The sequence below is a fragment of the Chrysemys picta genome, chromosome 1 (genome assembly GCF_011386835.1).
Source record: "Chrysemys picta bellii isolate R12L10 chromosome 1, ASM1138683v2, whole genome shotgun sequence".
In the NCBI taxonomy this organism is placed as follows: Eukaryota; Metazoa; Chordata; order Testudines; family Emydidae; genus Chrysemys; species Chrysemys picta.
In genome coordinates, this window is record NC_088791.1 from 100,715,314 (window position 1) to 100,737,762 (window position 22,449).

Here is a 22,449-nt window from a genome sequence, read left to right on the forward strand (position 1 = left end):
TAGCTCCCTTGACTCTACTGGGTAGTAAACATTAGGTACTGCAGTAAGCATTTGGAGGCTCAGAATGTTACAAACTGAAACTGCCATTCAGTTTAGCCTCATGTAATGTGAATGCTTTCAATGCATTGGCCCCAGTTCTGCAAAAACTTATGCATATGCTTAACTCTGAGTATGTGAATAGTGCTGCTAACTTCACTGGCACTATTCACATACTCAAAGTTAAGCATGTGCATTAAATGTTTGCAGAATCAGGACCTTCATTTCCAACAATATGTTTAGCACAGGAGGCTAAAGAATGTAATTCTTATAAAGAATTTTAAAACCTCAGGCAATTTAAATAATAAAACTAGATTGATTTTTATAAACTTTATCTAATTGAAAATTACAGTCAGTTACAAGGTAATAAAAATTAACCTTACTTATGTTTTAGCATATCCAATAATATGGATTAAACTTTTTGTTGTCATTAAGATAGATAATTCATTTTTCTTAAAATACTATAATCTGAAGATTGCTTTCATTTATGTTTATATACCACTTTCAAATGTTCCAATGAAAAGGCTTACCTTAGTTGGCACAAACTCTTTAATAAACTTGACTCCATGTTCTTCCATATGTTCCCCAATTTTGTTTGCCATTTCCTGATCAAATCCTCTTAAAAGGATGGATCGTACCATTACAGTTACATCCAAACCAAGACCTGCAAGAAATCCAGCACATTCAAGGGCAACGTAGGAAGCTCCGACCACCAGGGTCTTCCCTGGACAGTAAGGCAGAGAAAAGAGATCATCACTGAAAAAAATAAAACATATTAAATTAGACAGACTATTTAAGACAATTCTTTACAACCGATAGCTATTTTTCTATAGCGAAAATAGGAAATCTTTAGAACTAGGAATTCACTATGTACATAATTGGAATCTGAGGTCAACACATGGCAGAGAAGTTCTAATTAGGAGCATCAAAAATGAATGTGGAATACTCTAGTTTGCCTCTCAGTTTGTCCAAATTACAAAAAAAAATTATGGATTGTTTACAATAAAGTATAAGCAGCTGCGCAGATCTTAGTGTCTGCTTTTCTTAAATTTGAATCTCATTGCAAATGGTGTTGCAATGAGTTAACTGTTCACAAGGAAGAAGGTTCAGTATGTAGATAAATGTACCATCTGGACTTTTTTGAAGATTTTATTTTAATCAGTGTTGTACAGAATATTAAAAATACAACCAATATGCAAATAAAACAATATAACAAATGTGCACAAACCATAACTATAGGTGGGGTTAATAGGTCCACACGTAATTAAGGTTTCCTGCTGCTTCCTGTTAAAAGCCCCTATTTACAGTTATATATAAGTTTGCTAAACTTTAATTGTTTGGGCTGAAGTTTTCCAACATGAGTGTCTGCTTCAGGTTGGATTTTTTTAAAAATGTTTCAGCAAATACAGTTCAACTGTTTCCAAGAAAGAAAGTAGGAAAACGTAATTTTTTAATATGGGCAAAATAACTTCTTTCAACTGTTTTGTGGAGAGGCTTTAGCTCCACCATGCTTTAGAGCAGCGGTTCTCAACCTATGGATCGGGACCCCAAAGTGGGTCGTGACCCCGTTTTAATGCGGTCGCCGGGGTGGCATTAGACTTGCTGAAGCCTGTGGCCAAAGCCCGAGCCCCACCACCCAGAGCCAAATGTTCTTTCAACAGTTTTTTGTATGTAATATATATAAAAAAGATGTCCACTCTCACCACTTCCGGTTAGTAGAGAAGTGTGAAATTTGGCTGTTTCCATTCATAGGAGTTTATTCAAGCCTTTTATTTGTTTTGACTCACATAGGTTTGCATGCCCATAATTTTTGTCTTTGGTTCCATGTGCCAAAGAACCTAAAAGCTAAACTCAGTTGAAACCACTGCATTTCACCTGGATGTGTGTTAAAACCTTGCAAAGCCACAAGTTTTGTATGGCTTTCACAGAGTCATAAATCGGTTCGCGTTTACCCCTAAAATTCATGAAATTTTATGAACTTCTTTGGAAACCTGGATTGAGTTTCAAGGTTGTAACAAGACAAGAAGACAGGCACATTTCATGTGGTTTCGCAACAAAAACTCTAGTATTTCTTGGGTCAACAGTACTTCAGCTCGCTGCATGTATTTATACAGACTGCTGACTTGTAGAAGTGGAAACGCTTTCAGACTCAGGATTTCCTCAGCACTCGTGCAGAGAGGCTTCCTCTAAGTGTACAGTGCTCCTCGACTTGAACAAACCACTACAGCTGCACTGAACCGGGCGCAGGCGAATAGGGAGGAAATGAGTGCGATGGGGATGGGGATGGAGATAGGCCTGATGAATTAATGCAAATTATGGGCATTCTGGCATTCTCATTTATGGCATCCTCAATTACTGCTGTTGTCAGCCAGGAGCAGTACTACCAAAGGGTCACATGAAACATGTCTCATAGCTAAGTGCTCACAGCCTCGTGATGTACGCTAGGTCTGGTGTTCTTGCTGGTCCATTATTCTGCCATGGCCATTCTCCTCCACTTGTGTTACTTTACAGGGCCATGAGTAATGCTCAGCACCCCTACTCTCTTACAACCTGCAGCACTCATACCATAGGAGACCATTTTAAAATAGGTATAGTAGATTATTCTGCATTCTTGCCCATTTTTACCTGCTAATGCAGTATTCCTTGTCTCCAGGGACACCCAGGTAGCGCGGCCTTTCACCAGTGGCAATCAGAAATTTCTCTGCTGTGTAAAATTTCTCTTTTCCTTTGTTATTTGTTGCCTATATGCAAAGCAACAAGACAGTTTGTATTTCACACTCTTACCAACAAGAAGATTGTTGTGTGTCAGAAAAGCATCTTTGTCCAAAAATAGTAAAGAAGGGCTAGAGGACACATTGCTATTCGGTACCTTAATTGTGTGCGGCCCAACAAATTCTCCAAAAGCATTCTCATATGTGACCTTCTTCTCTCTCAAAGACACCCTGTAGCCCCAGTTCAGAGAGCCAATGTAATTCTGAACAGCTTCTGTCATCGTCTCCCAGCTGTGTTTGACTGCTGAAGAAACAAAAAGATGTCCAGCTTTTAACCTGTCTATCCCTCATTTTCCCCAGCCTTCCAACAGGACTCTCACGTAACAGTAGTCACACAGGACCCAAATCACCACTGTGTTACTCCTGTTTCACCCTGGTGTACCCCCTGAAATCTAATGAGTTACACCAGCAAAAACTTGGAATAAGATAGCGGTAAGTCTGACCTACAGTGCTTACCACATGGCTGCAACAACAGTGGCAGGCAAGCATTTTGCTATCAGTGGGCTCCGACCAAGCCATTCAACATCTTGTCATTTCCTATTTTTTTTTAACCCTTGAAGCTTGTAGCTTTATCTCAGTATCAATATTATTCTGCTGACAACTGTTGTGAGCAGGTGTCTGTTAAAACATGAACAGGTTACGTCTCTTTGAGAATTGCCTCGGCATATTCCCACTTACGGGAGCATGCCTGCATCAAATCCAGACCCACATATATGGACATGTAGGGTTCATTATATTAAAGTTGGAAGGAATCAAGGGGCTATAAAAATTCACACTACACCGCTGAGGACCTGATGCTGAGCACTCTGGTCCTGATCCTGCAATGTATTTAAGCATGTGTGTCATCCCACTGAACTCAATGGCAGGGCCAGCTCTGGCTTTTTTGCCGCCCCAAGCAAAAAAAAAAAGAGAGGCGGCAAAGCAAAAAAAACAACAACAAAAGCTGTGGCGTGGCCGGAGCCAGGGTGCAGGGGGACTCCCTGCACTGCACACAGGGGAGCGGGAGGGAGTCGGGGGGGAGGGGAGAGAGAGAAGGGGGGCGGCCAGGGCTTCAGCGGGGCGCTGCCACGTGGCCCCGACCGCCGGGCTGCCTGCCAGGAGGGTTCCCCACCACTACGTTCGGCTGGGAGGGAAGGACGCGAGCTGCCCTGCCGGGCTTGCTACAGGGTGCTCCCCTCCTCCGCGCCGCTGCCCCCTACAGGGTGGCCGGAGCGGAACATCAACAACAACAAAAAGCGGCCGTGCCGCCCTAGGATTGGGCGGAATGCCGTCTTGTACAATCTGCCGCCCCAAGCACGAGCTTGCTCGGCTGGTGCCTGGAGCCGGCCCTGCTCAATGGTACCACTCATGTTCTTAAAGCTAGCACAATCTGAATTGCTTTGCAGCAGAGGTTCTGGAGTGCTCAGCACCTTGCAGGATAGAGTTCTGAATGAGGTACATGAAAATTAAAAGATACGTTTTTTTAAAAATTTCTATACCTTTCTCCTCAAACTGCCATCCAAACTTGCGTGAATCTTGTAAGGCTTGTCCTAGCAAAGCTGCCTGGTGCATCAGTTTTTTAGGTATACAACCCACATTTACACACGTCCCTCCAAGACCTAAGAGAGGAACAGAATATGTTTTATGTATGAATGTGCTCTGTCCTAAAATAGAATTTGAGTTTTTTAATAAGAAATGTCCCTTTATAACAACATGACTGTATTCAGCAGAAATTTACCCCATCTAGTTCCCTGAGGAGTAGGAGTAACGTAGTCCAGCACCAGCACTTTCTTGCCATACTTGGCAGCCTCCTGGAGAACAAATTAAACAAAACAAATATCTAAATATTAGAACTTATATCCATACTACATGATAGCATACACTGCTGAAAATCAATGTCATTTTTAATTATGTAATAACAATTGAGTTGCAAAGGCATGGCCAGGTGATCATTAACCTTCAGGAATAATCTACATGCTCAGGATGGAAAAGAGGGTGGGGGGAAAACAGGCATATAGATTTCTACAAGTGATGCAGTTTCATTTGGTAAGTTGAGGGCACTGCTAAAGAACTGATGCTCTCCACTTCTGCCAGTCATATTGCTTAAATAATTTCTCAACATTCCATTTGTTTTAAAATCCTTCTAACAACATTATTTATCTGGTTCTCCCTTTAAAAATGTGTTTCTACTGCATTTATCTGATATGTCCTATAGCAGCATAAAGGCTCCCGGCACCAAATACTGCCCTCAGTTACATCTCTGCACATCCTCTGCACTTCTGTGTGGTTGTGCTGGTATACATGAATACAGACTTTAGCCCATTATCTGTAGATGTCAAGAGTGGCATTTGTTTTTCAAACTAGTAAACCTGATATCTTGAATGACCACAACTGGCTCATGCGTTATTAATTATATTCCATCATATGAGGGACTCGCAGCTAGTTAAGCAAAACTCCCACTGACTTCAGTGAGGCCAGGATTTTGTTCTGTGAAACTATGAAGTTATACAACTTCTTCCATTAAAAATAAAATGACTGATCCAAAAATGAAAAAAAAAAAAAAAAGCGTGCGCACACGAACGTCTATGTACACACACACACAGAAAGATTCCCAGGTAGATATTAATCTCAGACAAAAATAAAAACTTTTTTATAATAATTTCAGAATAGCTTTTAAAATACTCTCAGCAATTTAATCCAAATGCTAAGAAAACCTCTCGAGATATTTTCCCAGAATTTTCTAACAACAGCTCTTGAAGAGGAAAAAAGGTCAAGTTTTATTTTATATTCACTTTGTTACATTTTCATACTTTTCATCTTCAGAACAACTGTCTCTTTAAATGAGGATACCATGGGACTAGCACCGGAAGATCCACAAAAGAACAAGAATTAATTTGATGTCTCTACAATATTAGAGATATTCAGACCTGAAATGTTCAGGATGTATTCTGCTCAATTATCAATGGCTCATAAATTTGCATTTTGTCACTCATACCTTGGAAGCAGCCAGACCTCCAGAACCCCCTCCAATGACAATGAGATCATAGTCATAGGAATCCTGCACGTGATCATGTCCCTTTGTTTCAAGTAGTTTTTGAATCTTTCCTTCCTTATGTGCCTGAAAGAAGAAAACAAAGAGACAAATCTATTCAAAGAAAAGCATTATCCATAGCTCTCAAATCTGAATCAATGACAAAATGAATACTTCCAGTGAGAAACAGGTGCTGGGGGAGGGAGAAATGGGTATTTTTTGATTTTGCAAACACTGCTCCCAGTTAGCTTCTTAGGGTTGTATCTTTGTAATCCATACTCCAATAGCTCCGCTTCCTGAATAGACACAAAAATATGAACCTGCTGCTTTTGGGCAGGTTTGGTCTGAACAGTTCAATGTACTGCATTAAATCAGCCCTAGTCCCTGTTCATACTATATAATATGCTGACACAGAGTGAATTCAACAGGCCTATAATTTGTTGGGGTTTTTAAAATAATTATTCCCCCACTCGCCGCCACCCTTTTCTAGAATTGTTTTTTCCACAGCATGTCTGAGCAGGAAAATTCAGCAATGCCATACTCCCTGAAAACATCCCCTAAAGTTTTTAAACAAACTTCAGTTACCACTCTACCAACTACATAAACTAGTCTGTCTCTTAGAAAAGAACACTATACTTAATGTTTTTTGCACGTGGCTTTCCCTGAGGTTTGACATAATAGTTTTAGCTTTCATTCCAGAAGCATGGGAACAAATGCAAGAAAGTCAAATGAAGTCAATGGAGTTGCACCAGGGATGAATTTGCCTCTGCTCTCTTTTTGAGGATTAGCTGTTGTTATTCTGCTCTAATAGTCATGCATTTGGACAGCTGTAGTCTACAAAGCACATTCCATTAATCTTCATATCCCTCTGTCCAAAATCAGCCATTGTATTAAATTTGTGGGGCCCCACTTCAATGGGATTTAGACTAAGTAAAAAAATGAAGGATTTTCCCCACAAGGCCTGATACTTGATGTTGCAGGCAAAACTTCCATTGACCCCAATGGCACAAGATAAGACCTCTAGTGAGCAAGGACCAGGTCCTCAGCTGGTGTCCATGGGCATAGCTCCAAATGACTTTCCATACTAAATAAACATCCCCGTATGTTAAAGGGACACAGCCACCTTTGAAACCACACAGCTTTCTGAGAGCTCGTTAGCTACTAGAAGAAAGCTGGAAGGAAATTTTTTATCAAAACTCTTTTTGACAGAATTTTTGTTGAAACCAAAGAATTTAGAAAAAAAGGTGTCATTTCGACAGACATTCCCCCAGAAAAAAATATTTGAAACTAAAAAAAAAAAAATGTATTTCAGAAAATTTGCATCTTGTAATTCTGAAAATTCATTTCAGAATGTGGAGCTCCACAGAACAGTAACACAGCCAGGCTGGGGCTGAATTACCTTCTCCAGATAAATTCTGCAAGGTCAGAGTGGGAATGACAGGCATCCTCCTACCCCATTGTATATTTCTGCATGGACCCCAGACTGAGCAGAGAAGCCTCTGCAGCTAGGGTTACCATATCTCAAAAATAAAAAAAAGAGGACCCTCCACGGGCCCTGCACCCGCCCATTTCCCCTCCCCTAGCCCCGCCCCAACCCCGCCCCTTCCCACCCTAACTCCGCCCCCTCCTCCCTTCCACTCCCAGCCAGAGGGAAAGGGCTGCCCCAGTGCTACCGGCTTCAGGGTTTGCCGGGCAGCCCCCAGACCCTGCTCCCCCAGCCGGCGCTTCCCCAGAGCAGCTGGAGCCCGGGAGGGGAAGCGCCCAGCCGGGGGCACAGGGTCTGGGGGCTGCCCAGCAAACCGTGAAGCCGGTAGCGCTCGGGCTTTGGGCAGCCCCTATGCCTCCGGACCCTGCGCCCCCAGCCGGGCACTTCCCCTCCCGGGTTCCGGCGGCGCAGGGTCCGGAGGCACGGGGGCTGCCCGAAGCCGGTAGCACTCGGGCAGCCCGGCTTTTAAACAGAGCCGAAGAGGAGCAGAGCCTCCCGGCGCAGTGGCTCTGTGTAACTGACACTGTGTCAGTTACACAGAGCCGAAGAGGAGCAGAGCCTCCAGCCACAGCGGCTCTGCTCCTCTTCGGCTCTGTTTAAGAGCCGGGCTGCCCGAGCGCTACCGGCTTCCGGCAGCCCCCGTGCCTCCAGACCCTGCGCCGCCGGAACCCGGGAGGGGAAGTGCCCGGCCGGCGGCTGGGGTCTGGAGGCAAGGGGGCTGGCCGAAGCCAGTAGCTCTTGGGCAGCCCGGCTCTTAAACTAACAAATTTATTAGTCTCTAAGGTGCCACAAGTATTCCTGTTCTTTTTGCGGATACAGACTAACACGGCTGCTACTTTGAAACAGATCACATCTCATCCACACCCCTGACCAACATAGCTATGCTGGAAAAAGTCAGTAGTGTAGACTTGGCTGTAGAAAGCTAAATCAGAAGCATTAGATAATCACAGACTGCTTTTTAAAAATGGAAACAAAACCCTGAAAGCATCAGTGGCATCAGTAGCTGGGAACATGTAACCCCACACACACAAAACCCACAGAAAAAAGAATATTGCATCTAAAACTTTGGATTCGTTTCCCCTTTTGTAACATGGCCTTTGCCCTATGGCTGGGTTCAAGTTCTATTTCTGTTAGAACAGCTTAGGAAGGAAGCATTTATTGTACTCAGTGAAATACTGTTTCACACTGTTCAAGTTTATAGAAATAAGTTTAAAAGGAAAGTGTGCTGTTTCTCTCCACCTCTCTTCCTCCCCAAAACACATCTTTTTATTTGCCTGATGGCGACAGCCATGTCTGAGGCTAGACAGCCGTCACAAAATAGCTATCAGATAACCATCAAACATAATTAGTGAGAAAAGCATCCTTGATGAAGCACACATCATAAGAAGAGACTATAACACCTACGTCTAGTGTATCTGGAGAGGAGACGATACTTTGTAAGTCATGCTTTGACATTTTTTAAAAAAAGAATGTTTCATTTTGCATCACATAAATTATGAAACTGTTTAGAGTCTTTACTACATCAGTAGTTCTCAACTTTTTCCATATCAAGATCCTTCCCCTCTCCCCCTTCCCAGCCTCCCTTCAGAGCTCTGCTCTGTTTTAGCTGCCAGGACCTGCTTCCCATTCAGTAATATCGGAAAAGGGTGATTGTGACTCAAGGCTGAAACAACCCCCCGAACTACACACTGTTAAAAGGAAGGCTGCATCTGTACTGATTCTTACCTTCAAATCTAAAAAGTTAAAAAGATCTGTTCATATTGTTTTTTCTCCTACCTTTAAAGTTTTGTCATAATCTCCTATTTGCTTCTGTTGCACAAATACAATTGGTACTGAAGTTTCCATGGTTAGTTCATACAGTACGTCTTGCAGCTTCTGCCCATCCTCTGTGAAATAAAGTAGAAAAGAATACAGTCTAAAGTCTTCCTTTATGAAGGCTACACTGTGAAGTGAAATCACAGCGGGGCGGGGCTTTCTGTTTCTCAAGAATGATCACTCACTTCCCCATGAACTGGATTACACTTCAGTGCAAGCCTGTTTCCTAAGGTGATGATGAGTCACATGCAAAGTTAGAATGACTTGCTATATTTTAGTCTGCTGAAATCCAATAAACTGATCGGCTAGGATTCCTGCCAGTTTTACAATACATTTAGGAAAAAACAGGGAAATTAGATTTTCTGTGGTTAAGTTTTTAAGTTTTAAAGAAAATTACTACCAATATTTTTCTCTCTCAGCTCTCCAGAAAAATAACCCTCATTATCCATTAGTTTTTTATGAAAATTTATTAAAAGTTTGGGATGGTTCTCTTTTGGTTAGTTTCTTCAAAACTCTTCCTTCAGTTACATCTGTTAATATGACTAGGATTACCATATTTCACGTTCCCAAATAGAGGACACTGCCAAGGAGGGGGCGGGGAGAGTTAGAGGGTAGGTTAAGTTGGAGGGTGCTGGAGGAGTATTTAGGGGGTGGGGGTGTCCTGGGAGGGGTATTTGAGGGTGCTGGAGGAGGTACCTGGGAAGTGCTGGAGGGAGTACCTGTGGCCTCCACTCAAGGTGGGGGTTAACGTTGCACTCCCTGTCAAAGTGGCAGGGCAGCTGGTGCAGAACCGGGACACAACACCAGCACATCAGTCAACGTCTGTGGGCCTCTCCCCATCCCAGGGCGGGGAGCCTTGGCCTGGCCATGTCACTCTCTCGGTCAGGCTCTAAGGCCCTGCAGCGCGGCAAGCAGCATGGCTGAGAGGCACTTGGCAGCTCCATTTACCTGGCAGGCCAGGGTGGGGTGGGGTGGGTGTGATCCAGCAGCTGCGGATGCAGGGAAGGAACGATTGGGGCATGGAGACTACTCTTTCTGAGCTGCAGCATCTGCTCCGCTAGCCCCCAGACATTTCCTCTTATTTGAAAAATCCACCCAGATAGAGAACAGACTACCAAAAAAAGAGGTCATGTCCGGGAAAACCCAGATGTATGGTAACCCTAAATATGACAGAAATTTTGACTTCATAGAACTCAAATGCCAAAATCATTTCACATATAAAGTGCTATGTGTAATTTTAGAATGCCCAACTAAAGACCAAGATAATGTGACTGATTGAAAGCCAGTTCTGTGGAGTACTTTTTCAGAAGGCTGGGTGAGATTTGCACCTTCCTCTTGGACATCAAAGTGGAAAAAAAAAAACTACCTACTTATGTTCATAGAAAAGGTCTGTATAACAAATTAGCAGAAACAACTAACATTCTCCTATCCTGATGATGGGAGTGCTGATCTGGCACCGCACTGAATGCAGAGGAGAGGCAAGGTCTGCACACGACAGGTTCTATGACCAGCTCTGCTCCTGAATCTCCATGTAACTTTGGTCAAGTCATGTAGGGTTTGATTTTCAGTAAGTTGGTCAGCGCGCACTTGTGTGAATTTAGCTGTGCGCATATTTCTCCTGCTTACTACAGGCAGGGCCGGCTCTGCGCGGGGGGGGAGGGCGGCCGGAGCCCTGGGAGGAGGGCGGAGTGCCCGGTCGGGGCTCCGCTCTCCCCAGCGGCCAGAGCGCCGGGGGGAGGGCGGCGAGCTCCGGTCGGGGCTCCGCTCTCCCCGGCGGCCCGGGGGGAGGGTGCTGGTCGGGAGGGCAGCCGGAGCCCTGGGAGGAGGGCGGAGTGCCCAGCCGGGGCTCCGCTCTCCCCGGCGGCCAGAGTGCCCAGCCGGGGCTCCGCTCTCCCTGGCGGCCAGAGCGCTGGGGGGAGGGCGGCGAGCCTGGCCGTGGCCCTGCTCTCCCCGGCGGCCGGAGCCAGAGCACCGCACCGCGCCACCCCCCTCCAGGTGCCGCCCCAAGCACAAGCTTGGTGGGCTGGTGCCTGGAGCCGGCCCTGACTACAGGATGTGCAGTGCAAATTCTGGTTTGCACATGCACATGGCTAGACACACACCTGTCCTGGATATGTGCATACGTATCTGGTAGTGAGCACACAAAGGAGAAATACAATTGTGCACTCATATGCAGACAGACCAACTTACTGAAAACTGGCCCTTAACTTCACTATTTCCATTTCCTACTCTGTAACTTAGGGATAATACTCACTCAAGGCACCGACTTTCTAATTTCCCTGGGGGGCTCAACACCTACTCTACCCCAAGCCCTGCCCTCACTGTAACCCTTCCCCGAAGGCCCTACCCCACCTCTTCCTGGCCCTGCCTCACCTCTTTCTGCCCCAGCCCTGCCCCACCCCTGCTCCGCCCCTCTCCCCCAGCGCTTCCTGCATACTGCTGAACAGCTGATCCACGGCAGGTGGGAGGCATGGGGGTGGGGCGGGGAAGGAGCTGATCGGGGGGCCACTGGTGGATGTTGAGCACCCACTGTTTTTTTCCCGTGGATGCTCCAGCCCCGGAGCACACCCGGAGTCGGTGCCTATGATACTCACCTACCTCACAAGGCTATTGTGAAAAATAATTAACTAATGTCTGTAAAGTGCTCTGAAAATACATATCATGTAAGCACTAGGGATTGTTATTAATTATGTTAAAGTCTTAATATTTTATTTTGGGGAAACATTATGTAGGAACCAACTGTAACAGGAAAGTCTGCCCCTTTAAGGGGCAGCCTGGTTTGAGGCAGAGCCCCTCTACGAAAAGGTGTTTGGGCCTGGTGGAGGCAATTATCAGAAGCACATGGGAAGGAAGAAGTCAGGTGATTACCTGATGAGCACCTGACTTCTATCAAGGCTGGAAGAGCTCTACTGAGAGGGAGCGCTCCAAGCAGCAGGTTGGCTCCTGTGGCAGGGGGACTCCCAGGAAGATAGTCTATAGTAAGGGTGGCCAAATTGTGGCTCACAAGCCGCATGAGGCTCTTTTACAGTTAAAATGTGGCTCTTGGAGGCCCCCATGCTCCCTCCCCCATTCTCCACCTACCAGACTTGGGGGTGGGGAGAGCTCGGGACCTCTGCCTTGCAGCAGGGTGGTGGGGAAGGGGCTTCTGTCCAGCAGGGCTTCAGCCTCACAGGGCACACCTGCCGGGGCTTCAGCAAGAGCAGGGCTGAAGCCTTGTGCCCGGCAGGTGCCTCCAGCAGGGCAGAAGCCCCAGGCCCTGGCAGCTGGGCCCTAGCTCTTGAACTTCTGAAGTTTGTTGTATGCGGCTCGGAGGGTCAGTAACTTTGGCCGTTTCTGGTCCATAGGAAGACTGGGGAAGAATTGCCTGGCAAGGGCGCTGGAACAGTTTGTATCGTGGGGGTGCTGAGAGCCACTAAACCCTGTAAATGATGGAAACCACTTCAGGACGGAGGGTGAGGCAGCACTCCCAGCACCTATGTTGCCAGGTGCAGAGAGGCTCTGGCAAGAAAGCCCTCGGGTTGAGGGAAGGGTGGCTGCTGGATTTATGTTGAACTGTTTGATTTTAGGGTTTGCTAAAAATTGTCAGTGCAACCAATAAATGGTGCCATGAGGAAAGGGACTGAACAGACTCAGAGTGTCGTGTTTAATCCTTCCTGAGTTGAGGGGACAGGACAGCAGCCGACACCAATACATGCTGAGGAATACTGGGACTCAGTTTTTGAATACCTCCCAGGATTTGTATTGAGGTAGAACATTCCCCCTGCCAAAAAAACAAAAAAAACACCCTACGAAAAGCCAGAGTTTGGTGGACATTAAACAAATGAACCTTATGTTGTATTCCTTTAACAAGTTTAAACAGCTTCAAGAATGTTCATGTAAAACTATACTCTGAAATTAGATAAAAATATGTTGGTTGGACAAGGCAAATTGTATACAAATAGCTCTAGTCACCCCAAGTATCTACCAGGGGAACTTAGTCATAAATTCATAGTTTCTCGGCCACTCCCTCGTTGCACTGGGCAAACTGCCAGAGATGAATGACAAAGCAAAGAAGTGCTTTTCATATCCTGTGTTTGTTCTGGCAAACACTCAGTATAATCTCTTCCATTAATGGTAATTACAATAATGCAGAGAGTTGGTGAATCAATATTTTCCCTCAGATAAACTAGCATATTCCTCAGGGCAACATCCACAAGCAGGTCTTGGATCTCACATCTGGCACATTTGGATCCTTCTCTGAGCCAGAGGGCATTTAGGGCCACTCTCATAGCTGATGTAAATCAGCATAGCTCTAATGAAATTATGAGGTCAGTGGAGCTGTGCTAATTTGCACCAGGTGAATATATGGCCCACAACTTTAGGAAAACCCATAAAAAGCTGGTTGGGCCATGATATTGGACCACATCTGGCACACTGTAACATTAAAAAAAATATGAAACTCCCCCGCCCTGTCACTCAATATACATTAATGTTAACAGCACTTTGAGATGGATCGTGTCTTAAAGGCACAACCCTGCACTGAATGGGTAAGGAGGGACTATGCTGCAATGGTAGCCCAGGAGGAATTCTTCCTGGGGTTATCAGAGAGTGCACGCTGCAGCTCTGCCCCCCTTGAAATGGATGCAGTGTGTGCTCTCCTCACGTCTGGGCTCACCTGCTGGCCCATGCAGAGACTCTACCCTCCTGTGCCTGCCCCCTTTGTGGTAGCTCAGTGGAGCAGGATGAGGGGAGAAAAGCACAAGGAGCTTTTACCCCAGCCCTTGTGCCCCCTGCACAGGTCCATTAACAATCTGATACTATACAAAAAACAAGAAACTCTTTACAGTATTAAAAAGCCAAACAAAATTCAATATCAAGTGCAAGAGTAAAAGGGAGTAATACACGGAGGGCCTGATTCTCATTTACATTAAGGCCCCGCCTGAGAATTCAGACTAATGTCTGTGTAAGGAAAAAAAAGCAACTGTTGCTTACGTAAGAAAGAATGGTAGGTGTAAACCCTCCAAGTACTCGCCATGCAGATCTAAGAAATGCACTTCAAGGCAAAGGTCTTTGTTGATTTAAGTAAGAATTTGCTCTCCGTGTCACAAAGCAGAAACTTTCTGCTGATTTGCATTGGCATGAATCAGCAAGAGAACCTTTACACAAGAAAGAATTTGATTGAAAAATTAGCTGTCATTACTACTCTAACAATCTGGAAGAGACAACTTAAAACAAATGCCTCGTTTTAACAATGATGTGCCAGTTGTTTTACTCCTATCATCTAGAACCTCAGCAATATGGGTTACATCTGCTTAGAGTCCAAAAGACTCAAGTTTAGGGTGACCATATGTCCTGATTTTATAGGGACAGTCCCAATTTTGGGGTCTCTTTCTTATATAAGCTCCTATTATCCCCCTCCCACATCCCGATTTTTCACATTTGCTGACTGGTCACCCTACTCAAGTTCAGTGGGCCAAATTCAAAGCTGATGTGCATAAGCTACACCTTGATGAGTGGGTGTAAACCGTAAGACTAGATCATGGCTCCAACAATTGCTCTTTGTGCTGTTGCAGAGGGCAGCTATGTTGGCTTTATGCCAGTAGCTTCTGCCATCCCTCAACCCTATTGCAGGAGATGGGTCAGGGCTGGCTTGGGTGACACTGCACTGATCCCTGGTCAAAGGACCATTGTAGCCTAAACTACCATAAATGAGAGTAGCCCTGTGGATAGTCTATCTTATGTCAGGGGGATGACCCAACCTCTGGCTCTGCTGAGACCAGAGGAAGCATGAAAGTGATTTAGAGCCACATTTGCCTCCACAGTCAGGGTTCAATCGTCGGCTGTGCCAAAGTGAGCAAGTTGGTTAGTCAAAGATAATCTAAATGGGTGTAATGTACACACAAGGGACTTTATACGCCTCTCACTGACATCAGTGTAAGCCAGGAATAACCCATTGAAGTCAGAGGAGTTGCGTTACTGTAATATCATAAGTGAGATCAGAAGCAAGCCCTGTAGGTATGGATGAAGGTGCTTGTTACATGAACTTACAGTCTCACCTCTCCATTTAGTTACTTGTGTTTAATGTGTTTGAGAAGCCCTGTACATATAAAAGCAAGTTCACTACCATCTCACCTTTTCACATAGGGGCTAAAACGTTAAATAAAAAGCAGTATAGGAGGAAGGGAGCATCACTATCATTTTCCGACACCATCCTGTAAATCCCAGCCATAGCTATAGCAGAATGAAACACACAACAGCAGTGAATCCCCTTTGGGACTGTAGCTTTAACATGTTAGGCAGTTCTGAGGAGGCAGGTGAGGAAATGTTTCACCTGTTTTAAAAGAACATCTATGCTCCCCATGAGGAAGAGATACAAAAAAAGTTCATCTTTAGACTACAAGGAAGAACAGCAATCTCATTGTTTGCAGATACAGCCAATGAGGAAGTAGTCACAGGAAATATTAAGAAAGACTGTGGTGCTTGCAGACTTTCAGTATATTTATTTGCATACAAAAAACTCAACTGCAAAAGAGCCTCACCTGTCTGGTCTAGCTCAAGTGAACAGTAGGGAACACTCATGGATTTGAACAGCTCCTTCACCTGCATAAAGCACAGTGAATAAATATTGACATTAATACAAAGCACTGAACACTGAAATTTTCCTTCTTCCCTCTACTAGGCCACCCACCTATCCTCTTATCTGCTATCTACATCTAGCCCATAAAAATCCTCCCACTGAGAGGCAATGTAGATGAATGGCTAGAGAAAAAACTCAGAGGTCCTAGGTTCTCTTCCTGGCTCTGCCACTACCTCATTGTGTCCTTGCGCAAGTCACTTAGCCAGTCTCTGGGACACACTGGGCCTTACTCCCAATGCTGAGCAGTTACTGTCTTGCACAAGAAATTCCACTAAGTTCTCTTATGGGCCACACGCCACTGGTATAAGTTAGAGCAGTTCCAAGGCTGCTCTAACTCATCCAGAGGCTGGGACCAGTGTAAACTGGCCCACAGGATCAGGGAGCTGGAATTGGCTACCCAATGCCCTTCCTCCATTACACTCATCTCCCTAAGCCAATCAGAACTCAGATGCAGGGTCAAATCTGGCCTTGAGTTTTCGTTATAAATTTAATATTGACGAGCCCTCTAAAATCCATTAAAAAGGAGTCATGTTAACCTCATAACTGGTAAGTGAGGAGTGAGGTAGATTGTTCTGCCAAATTAGAAGTTAGTCAGGCAAGGTATTCATTAATTCTGACTCCTTAAAAATAGAGGTGAACACCAAAGTTCAATATGTCTTATTTTTCCCTTCATTTTTGCCACTCTGTCCGTATAATCAATGCCCTGAGAAAATCAGACACTCGTAGTATCTTATCTATCCATTATACGTTTCATTTTACTATTGACCACAAGTACTAGAACGATATAATCTTAGCAGAACAGCCACAGCACAACTCTGTGGCTTTTAAAGTCTTAGGGCCCAATCTTGCTTCCATCCAAAGTTAAGCTTGATTTGAGTAAGAGCAAGATGTCGGATGACTTGAGCTAGAATTCAGTTAAAAATACTGTACATTAACAGTAGGGCTTCTGGTTTTCAGTTTTAACTGATAACACCAATAAAACACTACTGACAAAAAAAAGAAATCAGTGCCTATTCAATAAACACTGGAAAAACTCTGGAAATATTTACTTGTATCTAAGGGCTTGTCTACATGGAGCAGTAATGCACACTATGGCGGTGATTTCTAATGCACTCTAACGCAGTGTTTTTCAAAGTTTAGGTCATGACCCTCTACTGTGTCGCGGCATGTAAGGCACTGGGTTGCCTTGCTCAGCACACTGGGACCTAGCGGCTTTGGTCAGCAACCCCAGCCCAGAGCCCTGACTCCCTCCTGCACCCTAACCCCCTGCCCCAGCCCTGAGCCCCCCCAAAACCAGAGCCCCTCCTGCATCCCAAACCCCTCAGCTCCAGCCCAGAGCCCTCACCCTCTCCCACTCCCCAACACCCTGCCCCAGTCCAGAGCTCCCTCCCATACCCTGAACTCCTCATTCCTGGCCCCACCCCGCAACCCTCACCCCAACCCTCTGCCCCAGCCCTGAGCCCCTCTCTCATCCTAAACCTCTCATCCCCAGCTCTGCTGGGTCATGGGCATCAACAATTTTCTTCAACTGGGTCCCCAGAAAAAAAGTTTGAAAACCACTGCTCTAATGTGTTGTGCATTAATTGGTCCATGTAATGCACTGTTTGAAACCGTACTACATTAAAGTGCACTAGGAACATTAATAAATAATCTTTTCATACAGTATATACAAAGAGAAAGCCCCTTAGTGCCCTGATTTTTGGACATCTACATAAAATTGCTAAATTAAAAATAATGAATCAAAAATTGCTAAAAATAAATCCTGAAAAACAGAAGCCCTAATTAACAGGAACAATGGTGCTGTGCTCTAAGATAAATCCCTCTGCTAATGTGTGGGCCTGGACTTGAGACTCCAATGTACAAAATCTTATTCCAATTGCCCATCATTTTTAAAATTGATTTATTAACTTGAAATAAAAACTTCTGTTCCCCTTTTTAGAAAACCTAAATTCTTTTTTAATTACATCCATTAGAGTAAAAATATACAATTAATGTGTAGAGGCATATGCAGGTAGTTAAATAATAAGTAGGAAATATCTTTATGTAGATGGGAATTTCCTTCTGGGAACTTCTCAACCTGCATAGGAGTTAAACAATTTATCCATAACAGAAAGAAAAAGCGGTCATCTTTTAAAAGAAAGATAATCCTTAGTTAATCAAACCCAATGAATACATGAAAAAGGCAGAAACTACTCTTCACAGTTCTCTTTCTCCAAAGGACAAACTAGATAAATTAACTCTTCAAGAAATCTCTAAATAGCAGAGCAAGGGTATTACAGAAGCAAGGTAACTCAAGAAGAGGCATTGACAAAGGGATGATAAATTCTACACCAGAATTAATAAGAAATCTCATCTGGGTCACCTATCTGAGAGCCTGACCCAAAGCCTTGAAGTCAGTAGGAAAACTCTAATTTAGGATCAGGCCCTGAATGAATGGGCTGAGATTAAGAGCCAAAATTTAGCCCTTGCGGCTTAATTTCCAGGTGGAGAACATCTGGAAACAGAGCATTCTATGGCCCTCACTCAGCAAAGCACTTCAGCATATGCTTAGGTTTAAGCATGTGCTTAAATATGTCCCACTGAAGTAAACATAAAGTAAAGTAGGGGGGAGGGATAGCTCGGTGGTTTGAGCATTGGCCTGCTAAACTCAGGGTTGTGAGTTCAATCCTTGAGGGGGCCACTTGGGGATCTGGGGCAAAATCAGTACTTGGTCCTGCTAGTGAAGGCAGGGGGCTGGACTCAATGACCTTTCAAGGTCCCTTCCAGTTCTAGGAGATGGGATATCTCCATAAATTAAATTAAATTAATTAAACTTAAGCGCATGCTGAAGTACTTTGCTGAACTGAGGCCTATGAGCTGGAAGGTCAGGACCAGATATTTGTCAGGGACAGCGGGATGGGTGCCAGACACAGGAGCAATCTGTAGCTGGGATTAGAGACCAGACATACACTTTGCAGGGAAAAAAATAGAAAGATGGTTCTGGCTATGGTTGGACTAGGAAAAGTAGAGGAGACAGCAACTAAGACCTGTTTCATTGAAAATGACTTCACATGGACAGACTCCTGTGCCCATGTGGAGCCATGCTGAAGTCAATGGGATCTTGCAACTCAGTTACATTAGTGAAATGAAGAACAGTGAACTTGTAAGATATGACAAATCCTGTATATCTCTGCATGAAAATTAACATTTTACCTTAGCAGACAGACTGCACGCTGTGTTACTGAAGATCATAACAGTGTTTTTATCTATGTAGGCCTGTATTTTAAACTGCAGGTCTGTATCTTTATTTTTGCAGGAAGCTGTAATGGCTTGTCCATTGTTTGCAGTCTGAGCTTCATGGTGATAATCTTCTGTTGCTATAAGAAATTAAAACAAAGCAGAGTAACCAAAAACCAGATTGTAAAATGGTTTATGATAAAGATGACATGCTGATAAGAGGTTCAGATGAAATTAAAATATTAATGATTTATTTCAAAGGGTTTTTAAAAACAATTCCCTATTTTTAGTCACCTGGTTCCATTGTTCTTTCTCTGTCCCCCTCACCCACCAGCAGGCAAAGTCTAAGGGTATGATTATACTTGGAGGTGGGGGGTTGATTCCCAGCTCATATAGACATACTTGTGCTAGCTTGCATCAAGCTAGTGTGCTAAAAATAGCGGTGTAGCTGCAGTAGCAATGGCAATAGCAAGTGGCAGCGTGGGCTAGCTGCAGGGCTGCCCAGAAGATTCAGGGGGCCTGGGGTCTTCGGCGGCAGGGTCTTCGGCCGCCGAAGACCAGGCATTTCAGCGACGGGTTCCGGGACGGAAGGACCCCGTCGCTGAATTGCCGCCGAAGACCCGGAGCAGAAGAAGCTCCGGGGGCCCAGGCCCCACGAGAGTTTTCCGGGGCTCCCGGAGCAAGTGAAGGACCCCGCTCCAGGGGCCCCGAAAAACTCTCGTGGGGGCCCCTGCGGGGCCCAGGGCCTGGGGCAGATTGCCCCATTTGCCCCCCCCCGGGCGGCCCTGGCTAGCTGCCCTGAGTACCAACCCACCTGAACCCCATGAGCACATATTTGGCATGGCTAGCCTGTGCTGCCACTCACAGCTGCCCATGCTACCGCAGCTACTGTTTTTAGTGTGCTGCCTCAAAGAGAGCTAGCGTGAGTATGTCTACATGAGTTGGGACTCACACCCCTAACTCCAAGTGTAGACACAGCCTAAGAGCATGAAATGCTGAGCTCACTGAAGCCAATGGCAAAACTCCCACTGACTTCAATGAGGCCAGGATTTCACTGCATGACATTTTATGAAGACTCCTTACCATTCACATTTTTTGCCCTAGAAATCATAACTGAGGCAAGCTTTCAGGATTTGGCTCTGTTCCGGCAATTGGATCCATGCAGGAAGATCCCTGAATCCTTGTAGAACCTAATTACTGGGGTCCACCTATTCAGATCTCATTTCAGAATTGGAGCCTTCAGCATCATCAGCTGAGCATCAATGTTCCAAGACAGACTTAAACCTTTCTCATATTCTTTTCCCACATGACTGTGCCACGTTTTCAGTGAAGCATATGGGGATTTAGTCATGAGGCTCTAATTAATGTTAATGGAGATGTTTTACATGAGGGTAAATAGATTATGTGCTCATCTTAAATGTTTCCAGAGCATTCACAATATAAATTACACAAGCCTAGTATAGAACAAGGTTGTAGCAATTAATTCAATAGCTCCTAAACTTTAATAATACCCCTCTTAATGACAGAATTTACTACTAATTATTTACTAATACTGATTTACTCCAGTATCTGAACATTTCCATCACTCATTTTATTTTAAAGTAAATAAAACTGGTTAAAATAAACTTAAATATAGAACTACCATAGCTTTGTAGTATAACAAATGTCAATAATAGATCTCATAAAAAGCTTTATGACACATTTAGTTATAACTTATAAGAACCATCCTATAGGAACAACATTCATTCTTAGCACTTAGGATCTGATTCATCAATTTCAGTAGCAGTTAGGAGCCTAAATACCTTTGTGGATCTGGGACAGTCTATTTTCAGACTATTTTCATACAAACATTAACTAATGGTATCATTTGTCCTGTCTTTCCATTACCTCCCTAATATTTGTTATTTATCCTTGTCATGTCATGTTTGAATTTGGAACCCAATCCCACAAACTAAATGGGATTACTTGTATGTGTAAGAACTGCATACACGAGTACAGGTTTGCAGGATCGGGTCCTAAAACTGTGAACTCCTCATGGTTAGAACTGTGTCTTTTAATTATTTGTAAAGCACCAAATACACATATAATGTAATAGAAAACTATCTTTCATAGAGATGCAAATAATAGTTAAAATATAAATATATTTCACATTTAATAAAATTCAAACCATTATATAATCTAACATTTCATGATCTTTTGGACATACCCATATCAATTATTGTTTTTATATAACTAATGTACTTCTGAACAATGGAAGATCATTTTAACATGAATAAAAAGATGCAGCATACTGTAAGTGGCCTAAACAAACTATGTGATTAGTCTCTATAAAGTCTCTATTGTCACTTGTTTGAGATGACCTGCATATCTGGGCTTCCTGCTTTGATGCTCATAGTTATTGTGGTCAACACAAAACTGGGCAACCACAACAACAACAACTAGCTCTTATGGCAGACATTTAATGGATTAAAAACTGGCTAACTAAGAGCTTTCAAAATGTAAATGTAAATGAGGAATCGTCATCAAGCAGGTGTGTTTCCAATGGGGTCCTGCAGGAATTGGTTCTTGGTGCTGTGCTATTTAACATTCGTATCAGTGTCGTAGAAGAAAACATAAAATCATCACTGAAAAAGTCTGCAGGAAGTGGCAAAAAAATTGAGGAAGTGGCAAATAATGAAGAGGACAGGTCACCAATTGAGAGCAATCTGGACTGCTTAGTTAACTGGGTAGAAGCAAACAGTATGTGTTTTAATATGACTAAATGTAAATTAGGGATGTAAGAGTTTAACCGGTAAACTGGTTAGCTGATAACAGAAACCAATAAGCATCAAGCTTAACGATTAAACTCCACCCAAGGTCCCGGCTGCTGCCCCACGGGCCCGGGGTTCCTCCAGGCTACCGGCCCCGCCACCCACCATCCTGGCATCCCTGCACGGCTGGCATCCCAGCTGCCGCCCTATGCTAGGGCTCTGCTGCTGCCCGACACCCTGGCACGCCCGGTGTCCCTCGGGGCTCCCAGCCCCACGCCCGCAGTCCCTCCCAGTAGCAGAGATCCCCGGGGGTGGCAGCAGAGCCCCACGTAAAATGTGGGGGTGCTGCAGCACCCCCTGCACCGCTAGTTCCCCGAGTAAATGTTTAACTGTGTAACCGATAGAATTTTAATCGGCTACACGGTTACTGTTTTTACATGTTATTTATATCCCTAATGTAAATATCTAGGGACAAAGAATGTAGGCCATACGTACAGGATGGAAGACTATAATCTGGGAAGCAGTGACTCTGAAAAAGATTTGGGGGCTGTGGTGGATAATCAACTGAACGTGAGAACCCAGTGTGACGCTGTAGCCAAAAGAGCTAATGCAATCTTGGAATGCAGAAATGGGAATCTTGAGTAGGAGTTGAGAGGTTACTGGTGCAAACACTGCTTGAATACTGTGTCCAGTTGTGGTGCCCACAATTCAAAAAGGATGTTGATAAATTGGAGAGGGTTCAGGGAAGA

At 44.3% G+C, this 22,449-nt stretch overlaps 1 protein-coding gene across 5 annotated transcripts in view; it reads right to left on the bottom strand.

The window, feature by feature from the left end:
• Positions 1-22,449, bottom strand: part of TXNRD1 (thioredoxin reductase 1) — a 56,104-nt gene that overhangs the window by 23,813 nt on the left and 9,842 nt on the right. For 2 of the 5 annotated variants that reach the window (XM_065565112.1, XM_065565110.1), the window contains 9 exons: positions 18,927-19,090; positions 15,637-15,697; positions 9,080-9,189; positions 5,782-5,904; positions 4,525-4,597; positions 4,286-4,405; positions 2,906-3,051; positions 2,662-2,777; positions 567-792 (listed from right to left, as the gene is read on the bottom strand). In XM_065565112.1, coding sequence (XP_065421184.1) covers positions 567-792; positions 2,662-2,777; positions 2,906-3,051; positions 4,286-4,405; positions 4,525-4,597; positions 5,782-5,904; positions 9,080-9,189; positions 15,637-15,697; positions 18,927-19,090 — 1,139 coding nt within the window. The remainder of the gene's footprint in view (positions 1-566; positions 793-2,661; positions 2,778-2,905; positions 3,052-4,285; positions 4,406-4,524; positions 4,598-5,781; positions 5,905-9,079; positions 9,190-15,636; positions 15,698-18,926; positions 19,091-22,449) is intronic. The other 3 variants (XM_065565103.1, XM_065565111.1, XM_065565106.1) reach the window with 3 other exon arrangements.